Raw genomic sequence first — 19,147 nt, forward strand, 5'->3', positions numbered from 1 at the left:
TCTCTCTCTCTCTCTCTCTCTCTCTCTCTCTCTCTCTCTCTCTCTCTCTTCCTTTGCAACGAAACGGAAATTTAGAAACGAACTTGGAACTCATCAACCTGCACATCGGCCGTTTCTTGTCATCCCGAAGCAATATTTGACAAAAGACCACTTAGTAGACCAAAGAGAAAAAAGTGCCGAACCAAAATTACAGAGCGAATAGCGTGGCAAATTCTCAATATGTCATTAGAGAGCAAAATTGAGCAAGAACAATGTTCATCATCATATATAATAAAAAAACCCATTACTAATTGTGGTCTAAGTCCAGATAATCGATACAGAACAAAAAAAAAAGAATTATAGTCTCCTCGAAATTAGACCAATTTTCAATTTTATTACATGTGTTCCTTTATCGCCTGAGGCACGAAAAAAAGGATTGGAACATCTTAACTATTCGCATTAGAGACACGACTAATATATATTCCAAAGCTGTTTTTTTTATTTTCCCGTGAATAAAATGTTCCATTTTGTAACAATATGCACCTGTCTCGCGCGTTTGTTTTCATTAGTTTTGAGTGCGCATTCAATCATCGATACGGATAATAATGCGATTTTTATTTGTTGTGGTTTCGTATCGAGCGAGAGAGAGAGAGAGAGAAGTGAATAAAAAACGCGATCGTAAAAATTGAGCCTTTGCGCTGCGCTGTTAATGCAATGTGCGCAAAGAATATGTTTGAAGTAAAATTTGCCACATATTCAGCGGTATGAGAGACGTGATAAAATATGTGGGCAAGCGGTTTCCTCTTTTCGTCGCTTGTTGCTAAGTGCATTTGAACATCTGAGACTGATGGCTTTCGACGGTAGAATTTCGGCAATGAGCGAAATAAAAACAACCGAAAGAAATAAAAAAAAAAACTTGCACACACAAAGCATGTCGTATTAAAGACAAATGCATTTGTTAGGCCGCAACCCGCAGATGATAATTTTTAATCGGTCCCATTGACATACATAATCGACGCACATCGAACGCAAAGATGTTTCTGGTTTTTTATTTTTATTTTTAAATTTGAACATTTGAAACCGTCGCGTACACTCGACAGCAACTCGACTGACATACAAAGTGAAACCCCTTTTCCTACGTTGCCACTTGATAAATGATCCTTTTTTTTCGTCGAAAATTGTGTGTTGGAAAGGAACAAACACACTCGAAAAAAGGGTACAGAGACGTGACATGTGAGATTGCATCAGTGTTCGACTTAGAGACTTTGTTGTTTGTTTGTTTCTTCGTTTTTTTTTCTTTCTCTTCACTCCACTCTTTCGATTTCAATGTCAATACATTTTTTTTTTTATTGTCTGGTCGTTTAAATAACGGCAGACACATTTCGAAACAGAAAGCCTAATCAATTTGATTGTACTTTGTTTTCCCTTTTCATCGTTCCTTTTCTTCCATGTGCGTTCATTGTGTGAGTTAAATATTCCAGTCATTTGAATCGACCAGCGCAGACAGGTACTTCTTGCGTTGACTAATGGCTGCATTTGATAGTATCGCTTTGTAAACGGTGTGATAGAAATCAAATTGTCTTTTCCCTTCATTTTTCTTCACCAAAACTAATTTGAAATTGACGAAAAAAAAAAAACAAAAATAAACATCATCATCCCCAGCAGAATCACGTCCTGCCCTACAGGCATGGTGTGATTGGTTGAACGCAAATCAGAATTCGAATCATTTCCATGAAATTGTGTGCTTATCATCATTAATTCATTGAATGTTTTAATCGAGCGAAGGAAAAAAAACAACAACAACACTCGTTCCAAATGGTTTTTTCAAGCCATTCGATTGATAAATGTTCTCGGTCGGAAAATGTTGATTGTAATTTCGTGGTCATCGAAGCGTATCCACAAAAATTCAAGTGAATTTAAGTACCAGAACAATAGCAAACTACCATAAATTATCTTGATCGTGTGTTTGTATGCGACGGGTAGCTGTTGATTGTTTTTCGCACTTGTGTCATGTGTCACGGAAAAGTATCATACTAAGTAATTATGTTTGCGTACAACCAGCAAATTGTTCTCCGGTACTTAAATCACTCGAACAAAAACGCGATTCATGTGAGCAGAGTGAACGTGCTTTCGCTGCGAACGCTTTTTGGACGACAGTTTTTGTTTTTCAGCCGCTTGTTTCGACCTGCCACCATTCTTTCTACAACTATTACACATGTCTTTTTTTTTTCCTCTCTTTCCAGCGGGTGCTTTTGTTTTCGCTCTTTTTACCCATTTGTCATGGAAATTACGGGCCATTTTTATAGACGCGAAAATATTTCAAAGCAGAAATCCGGTTATTTGTTTAACGCTATTATTCTGATTGTGCGTTTTTTTTGTCTGCCGTGTCTGTTTATGTGATTAAACACATAACAACGCTTTTAGCTGCGGTTCGCATGGGCCGTTTCGTTTTTCAACCACAGAAGAAAAAAAAACTCCAAGCCGATTACTTCATTGGCAATTTATGGAAAACTATATTTTTAGTCTAATATTTCTTCCATACACTCAACACGATACCGTCGTCGCTCACAAAATTTACGAATTTCATCACATTTCTCAATCCATTTTATCGGCGGCCATATTGTGGCGGGACATAAAATGATGACAATAATATTCGATAAATATTTTGAATTTATTTAAAACATGTGCGATGGATAACGGTGATATAATCATTGCAACGCCGTAAATACTTGTGGCATGTGTAAATGTTGTGGTCTGTCTGTGAACTGTTTTTCGAGTAAATATTGAATATTCACTGGGTGTTTTTCGCTTTCGTTCCGCGACACCTCAGTCAGTCAATTGATTGTGACCATAATAATGAGAAAGAATAATCTACGTTGCATACGCCAAAGTAAATAGAGCTAAAACTTCGGGAGAGCGAAGAAAAATAAAAGCTGTCCAAAATTAAACACAGACTTTCTCGGCATCTCGGTGTCTTTGTTCCAATCCATTTTTTTCATTCTCTTCCATTCTTTGTACATTACACAATAGCACTTTTCGTTCGCTGTTCAGAGAACTTATTATGAACGTGCGAGAATCTTTTGAATATATTTAATTTATACTTAAATAGCGTTTTTTTTTCTCTCTCTTCTTTTACTCATTTCGATAAATTGCGCCGAGATTTTAAGTATTTCCAAGTAATAAGACAACGCTATTAAATCATTAGCTCGTTCTGGATCAGAAATATTGAGATTATGGAATTCCTATCGATGAAATAACAATTATAATTTTCGTAATTGCTTAAAAAGCAACAGCAAACACACGAAAACTAATCATCTAGTTAGAATAAGACTACCACGAAACAGTGAGAGAGTGAGAGAGAAGACATCGCGTTCGAACAGATTGGCGAATCGAAAATACACTTGATTCACTCGTTCTCATCGAACAAACGCATCACAGAGACGCGATGAATTTCAATTCAGAATTAAAGCTGAGTTGAAATTCCGTTGCATAAATCTGTATTTATTAACGGCTCAAACGTTCTAAAGATAAAATTACTTATCACGAAATCAACTCCCTCATTGTGTATTGCGCGCAATGTGCTGGTTGCCGTTGTTGTTGTTTATTTTCGTTTTATTCTATTGAGAGAGAAAAAAAAAACACTTAGAGATCAAGTTTCTCCGCTTTTGCAGTCAGGCCAATCAAGTGAAATCTCCACTTAAATTGCAAATTCATTGAAACAGTTAAGTAGGAGCACCTTTCGTGTTGGCACGTGTTTGTGGTGTTCTTTTTTCGAAGCGGGAATACCGAAAACGGATTTCTAGAACGGATTATTAAAATTATAATGCTTTTGTCGATGCAAATTCATTGTTAATTTTTCACCGCATTCGATGCGATTCGATGGGAAAATGCGTTTTACCCCTCTGGGCAAATGCATGTCGCCTGCGTCGCATGTTTAATGCGCGCTCAGAATTCATTGGAAAAAGTTGATTGATTTTTCGCATGTCCCGGAAAAAATGTACAAAAATATTCAAATAGCGCAACTGCTTTTAAAAATAAATGAAAATTCAATACGTGCCTCATTTTTTTCAGGAGGATTATTCAAATTTCAACAATAGAATTGTAAGTGTTTTTCCGCAATTGTTGTTTTACGCTTGACAGGGAATCCCGGTGTATAACCGACTTTACTATTAACAGTTATCATGAGCGGAATATTTCAAACGGAACTCGAAAATAAAAACTGAAAGTAAAAAACTGCTCGATCGAATGCGATTGTGCTTATCACTCGAGTAGTCGAACCGATTGTTGTGCTGCTGCTGCTGCTGCTGCTGCATGGCATGTCATTCTGATGGGCCATTCGCTTGTTAAATGCACACTAATTACGCCGTGTCCAAAATTATTATCGTCATGTGCTTCACCGTTCACATAACCTGCTTACTCATCAAATGGCCATTTGAAAACCAGAATCGAAATGACTATTTGATTTTCGGCTGTTTACGTAATTGCTTTGGTTGTTGTAAAAACAACAGTGAAACCATGTGACAAAATCAACTTTGTTGTACTGTTTTCACATTCTAACGGGGCCCCATATTCTGTCAGCGATTCCAGTTCATGTCATGCAATAAGATTACAATGTTGAATGCATATAGGCGACAACAGCACACATGTGATAGGACACAGGCGATGACATTAAGGTGAACAGAAAAAGTACACAGAAGAAGAAATAATACACAGTGGCTTGCGCGTGCAGCAAAACACAATGATATGGCTTTATCTCAGTTTATCGTGTGACTTTGATATGAAGTTAGCACTCACAACAGTCAATCATAGTACTGTTGACTATTCCATTCGTCAGACGGTACGGTACTCACTAGAGTGTTCATATCAAACGGCTATTTCTAATGACACATCCGCTTAAATTTAGCCATTAAACTTCGAATTTTTTTCCTGTTGCGCGAGATTTAAGTTGCCGCTTAATGGCTTTTTGTGGCCGTTTTAGCTAAATTCATTCGAAAAAAGTGGATGATGTTTCTGGTTTTGATGTAGCGGGTTTTCGGGTACCCAAAAAGAAATTCACACCAGTTTAGCGCTGGTTTGTTGCTCTCACACCACACTACACACAGTATGCTGTAATGTGAGAGTGGCAAAGCGGCAGCATACTGTGTGTAATGTGGTGTCAGAGCAGCAAACCAGCACTAAACTGGTGTCAATTTCTTTTTGGGTAGTTCTTAATGCGGTGCGTGTGTATGTATGTTGTTTTTTTCGCTTTTTTTCTGTTGATCAACATGCGGCAACAATGTCAGCAACCTTGAACTGAATGTGTTCAACTTATAAATCTGTGTAACAGCGTTTTAGTTTATTTTTTTTTTCTGTCATATATGGACTTTTGAATATTCATATCATATCATTCGCCACTGCAGTCTCAGTTACAATCGCACTCATTCATATTAAATATGGTATTTGAGTGATAGGGATAACTATCCCGGATAAGCCATTTTTTTTTTCTTCTTCTTCTTTTTACAATAATTTGATAAAAATAAAATACGAATTCGTGAAATGTGTTTTTTTCTTCCAAATTTTGCTCCCAACTGATTTCAGTCGTTGCCCAAAAATAATTTGGAAAGCAATTTTCGGCCGTTTTTTCTTCGTTCGGAGACAAAATCCACTGCCATATGGTTATCTTTTCTCAATCGATCGTCTTATCTAGCTTATTCTTTGTTTGTTTCTTATGTTTACTTCTCATTTAAAGCGCGTGTGTGTGTGGCAATTTTATTAGCGATTTCCATTTGATTACTAAACATTTTTTGTCATTGCGATTTCCATTTGACAACGAACCCGATATATTTACATTTTATGTCATTCTTTTTGGCTATATTTTTTCAGCTTGGCTATGCATGCGCTAGCCGCTTTGCTTCGCTGGCAAGCACTCGATTAATTCATGAGATTGCTCTTTTTCTATTTGGATTTTTTGGTGTGTGTGTGTGTATATATACATCGAAAGTCTATCGACCTTTATTCGTCCGAAAAGTATTTGGAATGTGATGTGATGAACAATTCGAACGGCGATAATCACAGTCAAGATACGAACCAATCCCCGAAAGAGATACGTTCGTAATAAATGCGGGGATAAATGAATAAATTATCGCATTGATTAAATTGGAGATTTTTCGATGTTTTTTTTTTTTTGGCAACAGCAACAAGGAAAAAAAAAACTATTGGCTGAACTTTGCTCACACGCAGCAAAAAAAAAATCGACAAACTCATTTCCTCTGTTCTGCGTGGTAACATTGGATCGAGACAATCGGCACCAATTTGGAGTCAAAATGTTATTTCTGCGGCCGATAAATGTTTTCATTTCAAAGTGTCAATTACCGAAGTGTCATGAATTTAATTGGCCAGTGGAAAATTCCGGGACGTTGCGAAATAATTGAAGACAACAAGGAATTCCATTTTTATCGGGCGAAACATCCTCGGATAAATAAATATTGATGCAAATCGCGCACACATAACCAATTGATTGATACGCGCGACAATGGCCAGGCGAATGGAATTTAAAATTCGGATTTTCTGTTCGAGTGTTGGTTGCTGTTGCTGCTGCCGCCGCCGCCACTGCTGCTTTTTTTATGGTTACTGCGAAACATTATTACCGCGTTTTACTTCGTATGGATCTGCGTAGCGCGCGCGAGTACAGTCTCGGCTTATACGGTAAACCAAACCCAAAGTGACGAAAAAAAAAAGAATAAAAATGCCACATTTTTAATTTAGGTCACTAAACTCATATATATTGAATACCATTGAACATGCGGATTTATTCGGGAATGTCAATTGAATACGAAAAAGTTGAAGCTAAAATAAACAAAAGTGTAAATAAATGATTTTGGCGTGAATGTGGTTGGATTGTCAGTGTGTGTGTTAATTCTTGCTGTGTTTTTTCTTTCTTTTTTTTTTTCATTTCGTCAAAACCATTCGGAATATGGCTTTTTGGAACGACGGGAGAACTGAAATGGTTTTACTTATTTATTCATTCATTGTACACATCGGTAGTTTATTTTTCTGTCGCTCTCTCACTTCTATCCTCTTCGTTCTATCGTCGACTCTTTTTTTTTTGTAGTTGGTTTGTTAGTTAGTTCGTTTGCTTTTGTCATACTGGCGAGAGAAAAAACCGCAATGTGTGCGATGATGAGTGCACGTTAATAGAAACTTAAAATTTGTATACACAATCACGGCGCATATATGTTGTTTTTGTCGCTAGGTTTTTCTGTGTATATTAATTCGCCATGCGAAAGCTTTTGTTGTTTGTTTTGATCCATGTTTGATGCTCTTTTTTGATGTATGTGTTTAGAATAAATAATGGAAACCCATGGAATTCTAATGTATAGAATGAAACCAATATGTAAAAAAAAAAATAATATATGTGAGTACACTATTGAAACTGCGTGTGTTTAGCTAATATTCTCTCTGTCTCCCCTTCTTGCCCGTTCGATTGGCCGCTCGCCATTAAACCGAATTGACACAGTCCAGCAGCGCAAATATGCAGGAAAAACCACACACAGAAACATAAAAATTGTTTGAAATGGTGAGCTCAAGCAGTGACATAATACAATTTAGTAATTATATTTTATTGATAAATGCGGTCACAGTCCTGAAATGTAGTACGCATACATCGATTCCAAAAACAATCGTCACAAAGTAGCGCACACAAATCAATGGACTTGTAATTGCTTGCATTGTCGCATTGAAGCCGTTTAGTGAGCAGAGTGCAGTGCAAAAATTGATGTGGTATTCGTTTGGGGTTTGCATAGGCGCGACACGTACGATAGAAATGCTCGTGTGAGCTTTGGAATTTTTCGAATGCAATAAAATAATTTTTGTTCGGTTTATCTGTTGCTTGTGATCAACAAACGAATCAAGTGATTGAATAAATTTTTGGACAGGTAAATTCGATGTTTGAAAAAGGAGCACCGATCCAGGTGACAAAAGAGAAGAACCTGTAAAAGGAAACAGTCATCAGCTATTCGAATGAGCCCATAATCGGTAGTTTTGAAATTCATTCACGCATATTTTATTATTATGTCCGAAATGAACAGATCAAACAACCGAATTAAAACGAATTGGCTCTGTTCCCACACAATCGAAGGCACATATTCAACGCTCCGTTACGCATGATGTGTTCCGTTGGTTTTGTTACACTGTCACCCCCGGACTCATGCTAAAAACTGCGTGCACGTTTCACTATGCTGGCAACTGTAATTCTCGCGTTTTCTCGGGCTTCATCGGTGCGCTCACGCTTATTTACATGTTTTCCATTTAATTTGAAACACACGAATTAAATTCGCTCTACTCATGTAACACACACACACACACACCGATTTCAATCCAATTATTAAATTTATTGCCGTCGAACAACACATTAGCTCTATATAAATAATTCCGTGTCTCACCATGAGAGTGCGAGCGTTGACAACATTTAAAGTATTAAAAGTGTGTATTGTCTTTTGTTGACCTTGAAATGTACTGTCATCTGAGTAGTTTATTAACCTGCAAACCGTCCTGTATATTATTTCAATTTTAACAAACTTTTTATTTAAATCTTTTTTCGGCATGATTGTTTCCTTTTTTTGGCTACAACGAAGTATGTTTATTTTTCTTCTTCTTCTTATTCTCTTTTTCCGTACGATTTGGGTCTATGGATTATCGTCATGCGTATATTTTGTATATATGGCTGAATAAATAATGGCTTTGAAGGCAGTGTGATTGAGTCGTTTGCTACTTGCAAATATTTGAAGCGATAGCGCGAAACATTTGTGTAGTTCAAATCACGTCACACATTTGTAAAATAGTGAGATCGTGACAGAAGCAGAAGAGAAAAAAAGTGTAAATGAAAATGATGTGTGAACAATTGTAACAGTTTGTTTTCACTTGAAATCAAATACACACCTGATCAAATGAAAAGAAGAATGGAAAATGGAAAAAAAGACAAAAATATCTATAGGTGCGTTCGCTACCTTGAAATCATCCCTCCGAAAGCAATGACACACACATGTGCGGGCATATGAACACGCAAATTGGGCCCATTCCGCGCGCTACACAACAATAACGACGACGACGACGACGACGACGACGATGATGATGATGACAACATGCGTTAAATTCACGCACATTGTAACAAAAGTACCGTAATAATCTATCGGCATTTTGCAGCTGGTGACACGTTTCAACGAATTACCTTCGAATTCGATTTCGCTTTTTTCGTCTCTTGTTTGCATTTAAGATAAATTGACAGCTATATAAGTGGACACCGAAACAGACTCAATCACAAAAAAAACAGTTTTTTTCCAATATTTTATTTCTTTGCTTTGCAACAAAGAGATGGAAATAGTAGAAGCGATTGAATGCACAGTCACAGTTTTTTTCTGTCATCTTCTTCTTCTTCTTCTGGTGTTCAAATGGTGTTCGTGTATAGAGCTTCCTTTTGAATATGTTTAAATGGTTTTCAAAAGCCAACCGTACGGTTTTTTGAATTTTCGCATGTTTTTGTTCACGTTTAAGGAGCATGATATGTATAATAAACGGTAATGACTGACGCTGCGGTATTATTTAGTGCATCGAAAGAAGAAAAAAATATTGAAAGAGACGAAAAATCGGCGATAAAAAATGATGAATCGCTGCAAGCTAAACAGAGATGCATGCAATACACCATCGCCACAGAGTGTGCAGATAACAACAGCACACAACAAATCCAAAACCAAGCCAAGCCGTAAACGATGATGATGACGACGACAACAACGAAGCAAAAGGAACGCGCAGGTAGAAATTCTTTTGTTTGATCCAGTTCTGAAATTCGGTTCACGTTCTTTCTGTTCGCTTCGCTCTCTTTTCGTTTATCTCTTTCTATGGCGTTTTAATGTTATTTTGTCTGGCTTTTCACTTTGGTTTAGGCTTTCAGCGCTCGCTATGCAAGCCTATGCAACGAATCATGAAGTTCGAGCAATAATTTGATCGCTGTTGTGTAAACTGTAAAAATAAAATTGTTTAAGGCTCAAATCGTGTTTTCTCCACATTCCTTTGTTGTCTGATTTGTTTTCTCTTCTTCTTCTTCCTCTGTCGATGTGCGTGTGAGTTTACGTAAGTGTATTTCAAATATGGACGGAAAGCATAATGCAAGCACAAACACCAATGCAAGTGTGATAAAGAACCAGAGTACAGACTGAGAGCGATACCTTGCTACGATCACTCATTTACTGCTTGAGCAACAGAATATTATTGCACAAAAGCATCGACCACAATCATTATTATTATTATTCTATGCACTCACTTATGTTGGCTAGTCCATGGAAAGAAGGAACAACAAAAAAAATCTTATCGTCATCATCATCATCACCATCGCCTTCGTATTGCCTGAGTTTATAATACAATAATCATCGTTCGTCGGTATAAATCATCCCACAAGAGTTAAAGTTTCTTTTTTTTCTTCTGTTCGCTGTAAAAACGATTTCAATGCGTTCAATGGCAATGTGTGCATTGGTGGTGGTGTGTTGAGTATATACACGCAACGCATGAGATAACGTTTTTTACTCCTTATGCATGGTTTTAAAAATCGAAATGAGCCGTGAATCGTTTTTATGTGTCTGGTCTAGTTCTCGTCCGGTTTTATTGAGACGCATGCATGAAGAGTGGAGAAAAAAAAGAACTGTAATTTCCCATGTTTAAAGGGAAAAATGTAATTATTTGAATCGTCTGCTCGTTTTGACTCAATGTGATAGCAGTCCATTTAATCTTCTTTTTTTTATTTCATTGTATCAAGAACATCGGGCAATCAAATTGGACAAATGCTTGAAACACCAACAGTTTATACGATCACGCAATTAGAAAAACTTTTGATTATTCGTTGTTTTTTTTTCGTTTCGTTCATTTGTTTACTCGGCTCAGGTTTTGTGTGTCAATAAATTGACGTAGACAGACATGCAGTGGGCTGCAAAGTCATTATTAGAACAGTTCAAGTTAGAACATTTTGTATATTTATGCCATGATAGAAATCCATTAAACATATCGACCCAATTTGTCAATTTCCAGCAAAATAAAAATCTTTTAATTAAGTAATGCATTTTTTTTCTCTCTCTCTCAAATTGCGCACTGCATCTCATTTACATTATGAGTTTGAAAATCAAGCTTTGCGGCTATGCTGTTGTCGTTTTTTTTTTTGCGTTGCGGCTGCTGGCTCAATCGATGCGATTCCAATATAAATACCGTTTTGTTGGTGGCGTGTGAGAAATGCATAATTTAATTCACGGTCATCGGTTTTACAACGACTTTACAACAAAATCACCGTGGCCCCATTCAAGTGATCGCTTGAACCATGCCTCTTTTTCTCGCTCGCATCATTTCGCTTTTCAGCTTTATTCAATCAACCGCGCGTCGTCAATTACACTTTTTTATTTCTGTTGCACTCGCTATACGTTCAGAAAATCAGCACAACTGATTTATTTCTGCTCTCTAACAGATGAACGAAAGAGAAAGATAGAAAGCGTTTATCTCAAATTAGTGTGATTTTCTTGTCGCAATTTTGTTTTTATTCATGTTTTATCTCGCTCAAACGACAGGTCGAATGATAGAGACATTCAGATGTATATTGGGTGTCGCGAGCATGCGAACAAATAAAATATCATTTTACTATGGAAATTTGCATTTCTTTCGTATCGTCAGCATTTATTTGGTAATGCGATGAGCAACGGTCAATTCGTGATCTTCATTTATGACCCGCATTCATCTTTTTCTTTCATCCAATTCCCTTCGTTACCATTTTCGGTCAAAATCGATCCGTGTGCATACATCAATTTGATGGATCGTTCAACGAAATAGCCGAAAAATGCAAAAATATGTATTCGGCGAACAAAAACAACGGTCGCTTCGAAACACACAGAGACAAAAAAAAACAACACACCACGAGCTTGGACGAAAAAGGCGCGTCAAAATAAATAAAAATAAAACAAAACGGTGTGTGCATATGTACTGCTGCTGCTACTGCTGCTATTGCGGCTGTCATTTTTTCTTTCCAGCGACGTCGTCGATGCGTAGTTCGTTTCGTACAATTTTATGCGAATAAAATGAGTTTAAGCCCAGAGAAAAAGAGAGAGAGAGAGAGAGAGAGAGAGAGAAAAGAAAAGAAAACGATGAACAACAAAACGGCAACGGCTGTATACGTTCAGTATAATCATGTTAACCCTGACCCAAAAATTGTCCGTTTTGCTGTTGTTTTTCATTATAATAATCGATGCGTTTTGTGTATAATGTGGTTCGAGTATTTATTTATTTATATCAGTGGAAGTCTCGTCATCGTTTCAGTTCAAGCGACATACGCCCTCCGTCGCTGCTACTACTTCTACTTTTTTGTCGTTGTTGTTTCTAAAAAACAAAAAATTGCTTACTGTTCAGAACTTGCACTCTGCCGCCTGCAAAGTTGATTCAATACAAAGACGTCTCACATTGTATTGTACACAGGTGTGTGCTGTCTCCGTTGAATGTGACGCTGATGTAATATGTACACATTGTCTACTAGTTGCAACTGAAAATGAGCAACTGCAAATGCGACTAATGCACAAATAACAAACAATAAATTAAAGTAAAACGCCAAACGTCAACCGCTAAACATTTGTCATCGACAATTTTCAAGTGATGCAATAAATTGAATCGGTGGCCGGCTATAAGCATCATTCACGCTAACAATTGACATGAAATTCGCGAAGCGCCCAAACTCATCATAGGCAGCATCGTTCAAATTCTTCGATTATCAGAAGGCATTGCGCCCGAATACATGTGCCATCCGAAAACAGACGGTAATGACAAAGCCGTCCAACAACTACAACCGACCGCTCAATACTTTGCACCACAAGCGCAACAACAACAGCAGCGAAAAAAATAACTGAAAATTCATGCCAAGACCAAGGTGAATAAAAATACTCACTGAATATTTAAACGTTTTTTTTTTTTTGCTGGTATGTGTGGTTGCATGCCGCTGTCTTATTTAAACATGTGTTAACGGACCCAATTGTTGTCCGCTTTATGAGTAAGCCGCAAGCCGCACTTGTGTTCTGCGATAATAGTATAGTCGCAGCAAGAAAATGAAACGCTCAATGTGTTCTAGTATTGCACAGTGCGAAAACGCAAAACTATTTAATTGGCGGTGCACAGATTGTTCGGCTTGCGATCTAAGCCGTAATTAATACACCTAAATTCTCAATGAATAATTGCTATGCCGTTGACGATTTCTTCAAACCATATTCGTTGGGCATTAATTACGACGATCAATGATTAGGATAGAAATAGACATGCTGGACAGCGAAACGAACGAAACAAACGAAAAACGGTCAAAAATGAGGTAAAGTTCAACATTTAAATTTTGCATACTAATTTTGACATTTGGTCAATCATTTTCATGCAAATGATTTGGGCCAAATTTGTGATTGCACGCGCTCAACGTTAAATCCCGTTTTTATCATTTCGATCAACTGATAGAGCGGAAAAAAAAACCAAATTTACATTTTTTCGCAATTATTTGCCACGATCTAATCCAGTATTTCATTGCCAAAACTCATCCGAACAAAATGATACCTAAACGCTTCGTTTCGCCTGGTGGTGAGGCAAAAAAAATAAAAATAAATCTAGAACAAAAAATCGCTAACTTGTTCTGATTGCCAAAGTTGTTTGCGCTCGTTCTGAATTCTAGAACGCTGATTGATTTGTGATCACGATCTCACATATATGCGAATGAACGAACACGATTACATTGAAACACGTCAACTAATCGAATTGCTAATTGATCGTGGGTCAATACACATTTTATGCAATCGCCTTATTTTTTTTCTCTTCTTTCTTCATATATCCACATGCATGCTCGCCATATATACGAATGCAAAAGCGTCAATCTGCTGAGCTAAATATTATCGCATTTGGAGATGAAGTGTGAATTACACATGTGACCGTCACACGGTAAATATGCTGGACGGTTTGTTTTTCAGTTTTAATTTTTCGGTGAACCGATCATAAAACGGGTCTCCTCTATTAACACTTTTGGAACATCACCAGTTACATTTTGGCGACTGTGGATGTTTGCGATCGATATTGATGCAATCGCATTTATATAATTTGTGCGTGTTTGTCATTTTTGCAATGATAAAAAGAAATGCCAGTAATGGTGAAAGTGAAATTTTTCGGTCATAAAACTTGATGAATTTTCCGCAGCAAACCGGATTATAGTATTATTTTCGTTGGAATTCTCCGGTGTGCTCTTCAGTGCTATGAAAGAAAATGTCGACTATGAACCGTTTTGACACAAATGCCTTTGCGATTTGCAATGGAAGAGATAACATTTAGATTGTGAACAGTAGAAATTGGTAAATCGGTCGTTTCTTTGGATGGGTTCAATATCACACCTTTTGGTGAACAAAAAAATCATTTTGCGTTGCCATTGACGCAAAGTCAACTGACTTTCTTTGATGGCATTTTTCGAAGAAGAAAAAAAAAACAAATTTATTGCCTTCGTTTAGAAAAAAGAGTCGCAGGTACCCGCAAAATGTTTCCCACATACATCGTGTGACCGAACTAAGCGAACGATGACTTTAGGTAATCAAGTCATTTATTTAATGACTCTGTAATTCATCCCACGATCAGCAATATCATTTTGATGGTTTTCTGACAACTGGCAAAAGAACACATACAGCGTTCATTTGAATGATCTCCGGAATGTATTGACAAATCCAAACTGAAATCAATGCTTGGAAACATTTCGAATGGAAAGAAAGTCGAGTTAAAACTTGTCTTTTTCCCCCACTACTTTGCGTTTTTTTTCTGTCGATTCACTACAAGATGATTTTCAACATCAAAACGATAAACGGTTGATGGAACGAGTTCTGATGCGAGGGTGTTTGCATTCTAAATGAAAAGGGTTCGTCGTTTTCACTTTGAAAAAGTCGTTGAATGCATTTGAATCTTTTGTTTCGTTGGATTAACCAACCCACGCGCATTGACCAATCAATTTTTCTGCTGGCAAATTGATGGCATGACTAATGACTTCCCCATAATCCGTGAATCATTTTTCGAATGATTTAAATGCGACAGGAAAAAAAGTTGTACATGAATTGACACATCGAATTAAGCTAACTGATGAAATATAAAAAAAACTCAATCTCTGAAGTGGTGCGAATCCGTATATAGACAAAGATGATGCAGAACCGAAAATAAAATAACAATAGCAACAAGAGAGAATAAAATAAAAAGCGTATTTACTTACCAGAATCATTGTAATCTCGATCTCTGTTGCGTGAAACCAAAGACAATGGTTCATTTTGTCCATCACCACTGTGACTATCGTCCTCGTCACGATCGCCTAGCCCCAAATCATTTTTAGCGGCTAACAAATTCTGTGACTCGAGCAATCTCAACTGCTGTTGATGCAAGCGATTCTTGATCAAAAATATTTTCGGCATTTTGTCGTCTGTTTATTTTGTTTTCTTCAGATAAAAACCAATGATTATTATTAATCAAATGTTCGTTTTTTTTTTCGGTTGTTAGGTCCAAGTCTCTTTATAATCTGTTTCTCGTTCGAATTCCCTTTTTTTTTGTTTAATCAAATAAATGATTCACACACTAGGAATGATCACAATATCCCCATATAGAATGAATAATCCACAGTTCGGGATAGAAAGCCACTTAACCAGTCGAAAAGTGTTTATTTATTGCGTTTCAGCTAAATTTGAATAGTTTCTTCTAAGAATATCGTGGTCGTCGTTTATTTATTTCGTTATTTTGTTTTCAATAACTTGTTTTTGCTTACACTTTCTTCTACTCTGGCAAATTGTTTTTTTTTTCTTCTGTGAATAAAATGCCAAGTTTATCACCAGTTACACATTGGATTTGAGTTTAAAGTACTTGAACAATGACATTTTGTGTTAACTGCACTGTTTTCGATTGAGTTCAATGTGATCTTCATTTAGTTGATCTTAAAAACTTGAATAATCCCATAAGGTTGATAAATCCTGTCAAGTTGATTGTAGTTGTTGTTATTAATTCGCACCAAAAAAAAAATCTGTTGAGTTTTTTTTTTGCACAATTTTATCAATTGAATTTCTAAAAAATTCAAAGTTCTTTTCTCAATGTCCATGAAAAAAACGGAAAAACCTTGCTCGATAAATTTTTTTTTTTTTTGGGGGAAATAGCAAAGTATTATATTCTCTTGGATTCTTGAGTAAAACCGTTAAGCGAAAGACCGAAAATAAAAACACGCGTAGACTCTTCAGCTATCCAACTCCTAATGTACACAGTTGTTACCTTGCAACACTTTACAGCTATCTTTTCCACTGCTTGGCTCTTCGCCGTAGCGCTGCCAATGCTGCCGTGTGTGTCGTTTTCACGATCAACATCACAAACGGTATATAACGGCCCATGCGATGGTATTTGTGTTAAAAATATAGAGAGAAAAAAAGTATACAGGTAACAATAGTATACCTGAAGCAGCAACACACATCACACAACATACACTTCCTACGTATGATTCGTACGAGATACGTACCGATGACGAGATATATATATATCAATGTGTACGATCGTTACTCTTCACCTCTAGAGTCCGACACACAAAAGTCTGAATCGAACGTAGCCAACGTACTCACACACACATACACACACAAACAAATACATATGCATACGTCGCAAGCGAAAAAATTTTAAGCTTGTGCTGGTTCGATTTTACTGGTTGAGAGAGCGAGCGGTGCTTTCGTTCGTTTTAAGCCGCCTGTACCCAGGCATTTCTCTATACATGAACGAAAAACAACCGAACAATGCGAACGTCTGTATGAATGATGTATCCAAAGAACATTGAAGAAAACGACTACACACCAGCGGTGAACAACAACAGCAACAGCACGAGGTGAAACAACAACAATAACAATACGAAGCAAACGGCAAAACGTTGCTGCTCAGAATCGAACCAAAAACCTGGAGAATAATAACAAAAGCATAGTTCAGGTAACACAAAAACGCTACACAAAGCACATAGCATACACACGGCTAGCTGTTAATACACATACCTCTGTGTCTCATGCAGATCGCTTACACATAGCGCTGCTGCATTGGCCCCGACGTTTTGCCGTCTCTTTTGCTCTCGCCTTCTTTACTACGAGTACCGATCGTTCATCGTTTGCTCGGCATAACGAAGACGAAACAGAAGAACAAAAATAAAAATGAATAAGCGTAGTACAGCTAGATCACCGTACTTACATACTTATACCACACTGACGGATCGCCGCCACAACAAGACCTAGAAAGAGAATACAATATACAACACAGCAGTGCGAATATATCGCGGCGCGCGCACAGCCGATAGATGAGCATACATATTTAGACACACAAACCTACCTACACACACTGGTGTGCGCTTCCCCTACTCTCTATCAACGAGAGAAAAAAAAAACTTGATCGTACATAGCCGTAGCGTGAAGAGCACGGCAACGAAGCAGAAACCAAAATAAAAAGAGAAAAAGAAAAAAACAATAACAAGCATTCTCGCCGATTTATTTCGCGTTTTTCGAAGATTGTGCGAAGCGCGATGGCTGAAGAATCATTCTTTTCAGAATGATCAGCGCGCTGTCGTCGTTGATGCCGTCGTTGTTACTGTTATTGTTGTTGTTTGGCCGTCGTTTCTTTCTCGTCTTTTTTGTCTATCTTTCTCTCCTCTTTCTTTGATTCGCTCACAACAGCAACCGTGCGCTGGCAATAAATAAATTTCAATAAAATATATGTTCCAGTAAATGAATACAGCAGAAAGAAAGAAAGAAAGAATGAAAAACAGAGCCCAACTCGCGCTCGACAAACTGAAACGGTATACGGTGAGCGAATAAAATAAAAACAAGTCATGCTAATTGCGAAAACGAATAAAATATCGCGTAATATATAGTATAATATAATGTATATATATAACGTAATATAGTCTCTCTTCCCATGTGTGTATACGCATACGTTGCTTCTCATCGCTGCTTCGTGTAACAATAAATATTTTCGATCTCATCATGCATGCGCGGCGGCACTCAACAATCTCGCTCGCACAAACACAGCTCAAGCAGCAGCACCAACAGCTCGCACACAAGTCGCGATTCTATATCTCTCTGCGATGCTATTGGACACTGGAGAACGCACGACAAAGCCAAATGAAATTAAAATCAACACATCGAAATGGAATACACAACCAATGAGATCATTCTTTTTTTAGTCAAAGCAAGTTTTTTGTTCTCGCTCACTGGATTTTGACGTGCACAAATAACGGTGAAAAAATGAAATCACCAACAATTAATTTCGAGTATGGCTGTTATTTCTGCTGTCGCTGTTGCTGCTGTTGTGGTTCCTGCTCACTCCAATCAAGCTCATTGCATGCGAATACCTATATCGAATATGACTGCTCTTTTTTGCTGCTGCCTTTCTGATGCTTTATTTTCGGTTTCTTTCATAACTTTTTTTCTCTCTCTCTTTCTCTCTCCTCTCTCTCTCTCTCTCTCTCTCTCTCTCTCTCTCTCTCTTCATCGGATTAGAGCATATGAGATGATGTACCGCAACGACCTTACAGCCTCAATCACTTAATCATTACAGTTGTATTCGAAAAAATCGAAATGAAATGAAACAATTTTTAAAGCGTCATTCAGCAACGTATTTCCTCCTTATGAAATTCGAAATTCTTGAAATGCTCGCTTGTGGTTTCCAATAAAACATTTATTAAATTTATTTCACAGTAGAATATGAATCAGGTTTTAATTTCCATCCAAAAAACAGTTAATATTATTTATAGGTGAGCGATACGTAGCAAAAACGAAGGATACAGAAAAAAAACTACCACCAAAATAAATTTCGTTTATTCATTCTTTGACGTCAAGATTAATGAAATTCAATTCACTTGTTCACAATTGTGTGCGGAATATTACCAGTTAAATGGAATCTCTCTACCTCTCTCTCTGTGAATGATTCATAGTGTGATGCTTATATTTACTTTTCGCAAGTGTTAAGAGCATTTTACGCTAGGCTGATGTTACCTGTTGAACTCATTGTGTGCTGCTCATTGAGCTCATCATACATTCTTGTTTACACATAAATTTCGTCTTGATTTCATTTCTCCGTTCTTAATCTATTCAATCCATAGTCCAGAGTTAGT

At 37.2% G+C, this 19,147-nt stretch overlaps 1 protein-coding gene across 3 annotated transcripts in view; it reads right to left on the reverse strand.

Moving 5' to 3' along the window:
- The window catches only part of LOC129569266 (transcriptional regulator ovo), a 25,681-nt gene extending 9,175 nt beyond the window's left edge, over window positions 1-16,506 (reverse strand). Inside the window, exons 1-2 of one of the 3 annotated variants that reach the window (XM_055447951.1) lie at window positions 16,459-16,506; window positions 15,245-16,342 (exon numbers count right to left, since the gene is read on the reverse strand). In XM_055447951.1, coding sequence (XP_055303926.1) covers window positions 15,245-15,440 — 196 coding nt within the window. In that variant the 5' untranslated portion in view covers window positions 15,441-16,342; window positions 16,459-16,506. The other 2 variants (XM_055447948.1, XM_055447950.1) reach the window with 2 other exon arrangements.
- Between the last annotated feature and the right edge of the window lie 2,641 nt (window positions 16,507-19,147).

The sequence above is a fragment of the Sitodiplosis mosellana genome, unplaced genomic scaffold (genome assembly GCF_009176505.1).
Source record: "Sitodiplosis mosellana isolate CC-2019 unplaced genomic scaffold, AAFC_SMos_1.0 Smas_scaffold_30, whole genome shotgun sequence".
Taxonomy (NCBI): Eukaryota; Metazoa; Arthropoda; class Insecta; order Diptera; family Cecidomyiidae; genus Sitodiplosis; species Sitodiplosis mosellana.